Here is a 3,811-nt window from a genome sequence, read left to right as displayed (position 1 = left end):
CTGTTAATTCGCATTCTCCAGAGTTTAGGAGGAGAAGGAGACCCAGGGAGGACCCGCGACCCTTTCTGACCACCCCTCCCAGGCACATTTCAGATATCCGGGTGCAGACCCCGCCTTCGGGGAAGCCGAGTCGCGGGGCGGAGGTTTCCTGGCTTCTGGGTCTAGTGCTCTCCGCCTCCGTCTGTGCCGGCCCGCGCACAGAGCACCTGGGTCAGAGGTTGGCCTTCTCCTGTGGCATCTCTGCTGTCGCGTCTCCATTTCCCACCTCAACCCCCAGCCCCACCAAAATCCAATGGAAAAGGTCGCGGGATCCGCGGCTGCGCGGGGTGCGGGGAGGGAGCGGTGGGGGCCCGGGCAGACGTGGAACTCCCCGCGACGCCAGCAGGAGCCTCGGGCTCTGCCCGTAAAAAGAGTTTCAGGCGGGACAGACCCTGCGGGTCTTCAGAGGATGAACGGGGCAGGGGCGGGGTTGGAGATGGGAGGATGTCGGCGCGGGCAATTGGCTCTGTGCGCACAGGTGAGTCCCCGCCATCCCGGGGACCTCAGGACCCAAACGGAGGACTCCAGGCCCCCCTGCCCCCGCGGCTGCGGGTCCCGGAGAGGACAGCAGGGGAGAGGATGGCAAAGGGCCGGAGAAGACGGGGTCTGCGTGGGGCGGGGCTGGGTGCGGGTGGGCGGGAGCGCCCAGCTTTGGGCGGAGCAGGGAAAGCCGCGCGTCTGCCTCGCAGCCCCGCCGGTCTCCGGGGCTCAGCGCCGTCCGCGCCCGCTCCGCCGCGCCGCCGCCGCCGCTCCCCCATCCCGGGATGAGCGCTCCCCCGACGCCACCTCCCGGGGAAGAGGAAAGGCTCGAGACGGCCTGGCCCCCCGGCGACCAACGCCAGCGGCACCCCGGCGGCGACGGAGGAGGCGGCGGCGGCGGGGACCGGGTGGCCATCCAGTGCGTCTCCGCGCCGGTGTGCGAGGTGGTCAACGCCCTGGTCATCTTCGTGACCCTCCGCTCCGCCAAGATGAAGACGGCCACCGACATCTACCTACTGAACCTGGCTGTGGCCCACGAGCTCTTCATGCTGAGCGTGCCCTTCGTGGGCTCGTCGGCCGCCCCGCGCCCCTGGCCCTTCGGCCCGGCGCTGTGCCGCGCGGTGCTCAGCGTGGACGGCCTCAACGCATTCCCCAGCGTCTTCTGCCTGGCCGGGCTCAGCGTGGACCGCTACCTGGCTGTGGTGCACCCGCTGCGCGCTGCCACCTGCCGCCGGCCCGGCGTGGCCAGGCTGGTCAGCGGGTGTGTGGCTGTCGTCCTCGCTGGTCACCCTGACCATTGCCGCCTTCGCCGACACCAGGCCGGCTCGCGGCGGCAGGGCCGTGGCCTACAACCTGCGCTGGCCGCACCCAGCGTGGTCGGCGGTCTTCGTGGTCTGCACTTTCCTGCTGGGCTTCTGCTGCCCGTCCTGGCCGTCAGCCTGTGCTACGTGCTCATCGTGGGCAAGACGTGGGCGCTGGCGCTGCCGGCCGGCTGGCAGCAGCGAAAGCGCTCCGAGGAGAAGATCACGTGGCTGGTGCTGACGGTGGTGGCCGTCTTCGTGCTCTGCTGGCTGCCTTTCTACGCAGTGCAGCTGCTGAACCTCTCTGTGACGGGCCTGGATGCCACCGTCAACCACGTGTCCCTCATCCTCAGCTACGCCAACAGCTGCGCCAACCCCATCCTCTACGGCTTCCTCTCTGACAACTTCCGCCGGTCCTTCCAGCGGGTTCTCTGCCTGCGCTGCTGTCTCCTGGATGCCTCTGGCGGTGCAGACCAAGAGCCACTGGACTACTGTGCCACCGCCCTCAAGAGCAGAGGGGGCGCAGGGGCCGCATGCCCCCCACTCCCCAGCCAGCAGGAGCCCAGGCAACCAGAACCCAGCCGCAAGCAGGCCCCGCTCTCCAGGACCACCACCTTCTGAGATTCCCTCACCCAGCGTGGCCACCTCCAAGGGATCTGCACCACCCTACAGCCCAGCAGACCGCCCGTGCTGGATGCTCCCCTGAGAACCACCACCTTCCTCCACAGGCACCTGCTTCCCGCAGTCTTCGTGCAACCCCAAGAGCATCAGAGCCCCTCAGGCTTCCCCTCTCCCCAGGATGCTGACTTTCAGAAGGATGCTTGCATGGGGTCGGACCCTCTGAGAACTGATCTAGGATGTGAATCATTCCTGAAACTCTGGCTGTTTTTTGAGGGGGGAGAAGGGAGGGTGCCGGGGAGGAGTGGCCACCTGCATGTGACTTGTTACAGCAGCTCTGCCTGGGAGAGGACTGTCCGGAGGGTGCAGGGAGCCGGCACCCCTGCTCTGCACAGACTCTCTCTCTGCCTGTGGTGGGGACACAGCGTGTTCGGAAAGAGGAGGAGGAAGGGAGATGCCTCCCAGTGCTCTCCCTTTGCTGCTGTTCCAGGGCCCTTGTGCAGAGAGATATTTGTGTGTGACAGCCTGGGGCCCAGACTCTGTCACCCCCTGACCACCCCCCGGCCCAATGCCTGCTTGCAATCACAAGTGTCACCCTGGTTGCCCTGGGCCGGTAGCAGGCTTTTTGTGAGTCGAAAAGGTTTAGAGAGAGACCTGGAGTGGGGTTTACCCACGAGGCACGAAACCGGGTCCATAATAAAGAAGCAGAGAGGATAAATCTCGTCTAGCTCCAATGATGGGATTTCTTGGCCCCTCCCTCTGGGTGGGAGGGGAACAAGGGAAGGCGAAAGAAGCCCAGAGAAGGCAGATGGAAATCAGCCCGGATTTTGAATGGAGGAAGCAGCTCTATCACCGCTATTAAAAAAAAGTTGATGTTCAGGAAAACATAAGCCAGATGTAGATAATAAACAAATGTAGGCTGAACACAGTAAAAGGCCATAATTTTTTGCCTGATGTTCACCCAAGGATAAATTATCTTTCCCCAAAGGACAAAACTGGCCTAAGAGGAGCTTTGATCCTGCTTTCTGCCAAAAGAGGAGGCGGGGGCTGCGGAGATGCGGGTAGGGCTTCTGTGGGAGGCTGGACGGGAAGCGGGCTGTTCTGTGTGCAGGGAGCGCCACGGGGGCCCCAGCTCAGCTCAGCCAAGGACACTCCTGGCTTTGGCTGGTGGGTCCTGACGGTGAGAGGAAGATACTGGGGCGGGTGGGGAGCAGGGCCTCTGAGGAGAGGCCCCTCCGCTCACCCGAGGGTCAGGCTTACGGAGCTCACGGCTTCCTGGCAGGGCAGCTTCAAGAGAAAACGTCCTGGGCCTGACTTGGTCCAGGACCTGCCAGACTCATGTCTCCTCCGGCAGCCTGCAGGCTCCAAGGTGGGCACAGGGGGCTGCTGGGGAGCTAAAGAAGGCTGAGGCAGGGCCCAGAGGGTGGGGCAAGGCCAGAGGGGACGCCCCGCTTCCACCATGGGCCAGGGCTCCTCCCTGAGAGCCGGGGCAAAGGGAACAAGGCCCTTCCCTGAAGCGATCGGGCCAAAGCCAGGCTTCAGGGATGTGAGCAGACCCCTGGTGTTCCAGGAACGGGCGGGTAGGAGAGCCAAGTTCGGGTCCTGGATCCAGTGTCATGTGACCCGGCAAGGAAGTGAACCCAGGTCCTCAGAATTCTGCCTCTAAAATCAGGAGGCCCTTCCCCAGCCAGCACATGGTGACTCTTAGAGGCCTAACCTGATGGTTTTGTCCACATGGCTGTAGATGCCAGCTTCTCCCTTAAGGAATGAAAAAAGAAACAGCCTTTCCATTGGGCACTTACTCCTGCGCGTGACTAGCCAGCCCAGTGACCTGGAAGCAGTGATCAGTGGTGATCAAGGCTGGGGACGAGGTG

At 63.9% G+C, this 3,811-nt stretch overlaps 1 protein-coding gene across 1 annotated transcript; it reads left to right on the top strand.

Annotated features, from left to right (window-relative positions):
• The first annotated feature begins 803 nt into the window (after positions 1-803).
• SSTR4 (somatostatin receptor 4) lies at positions 804-1,940 on the top strand. Its single transcript, XM_007130963.2, is given in 3 exon segments — positions 804-1,276; positions 1,278-1,432; positions 1,435-1,940. Coding segments are annotated over 3 exon segments (1,134 nt in total).
• Positions 1,941-3,811: the final 1,871 nt, after the last annotated feature.

Source organism: Physeter macrocephalus, chromosome 14 (assembly GCF_002837175.3).
Source record: "Physeter macrocephalus isolate SW-GA chromosome 14, ASM283717v5, whole genome shotgun sequence".
In the NCBI taxonomy this organism is placed as follows: Eukaryota; Metazoa; Chordata; class Mammalia; order Artiodactyla; family Physeteridae; genus Physeter; species Physeter macrocephalus.
Note: the sequence above shows the minus strand (reverse complement) of the source record. Positions and strands in the feature narration are given on the sequence as shown.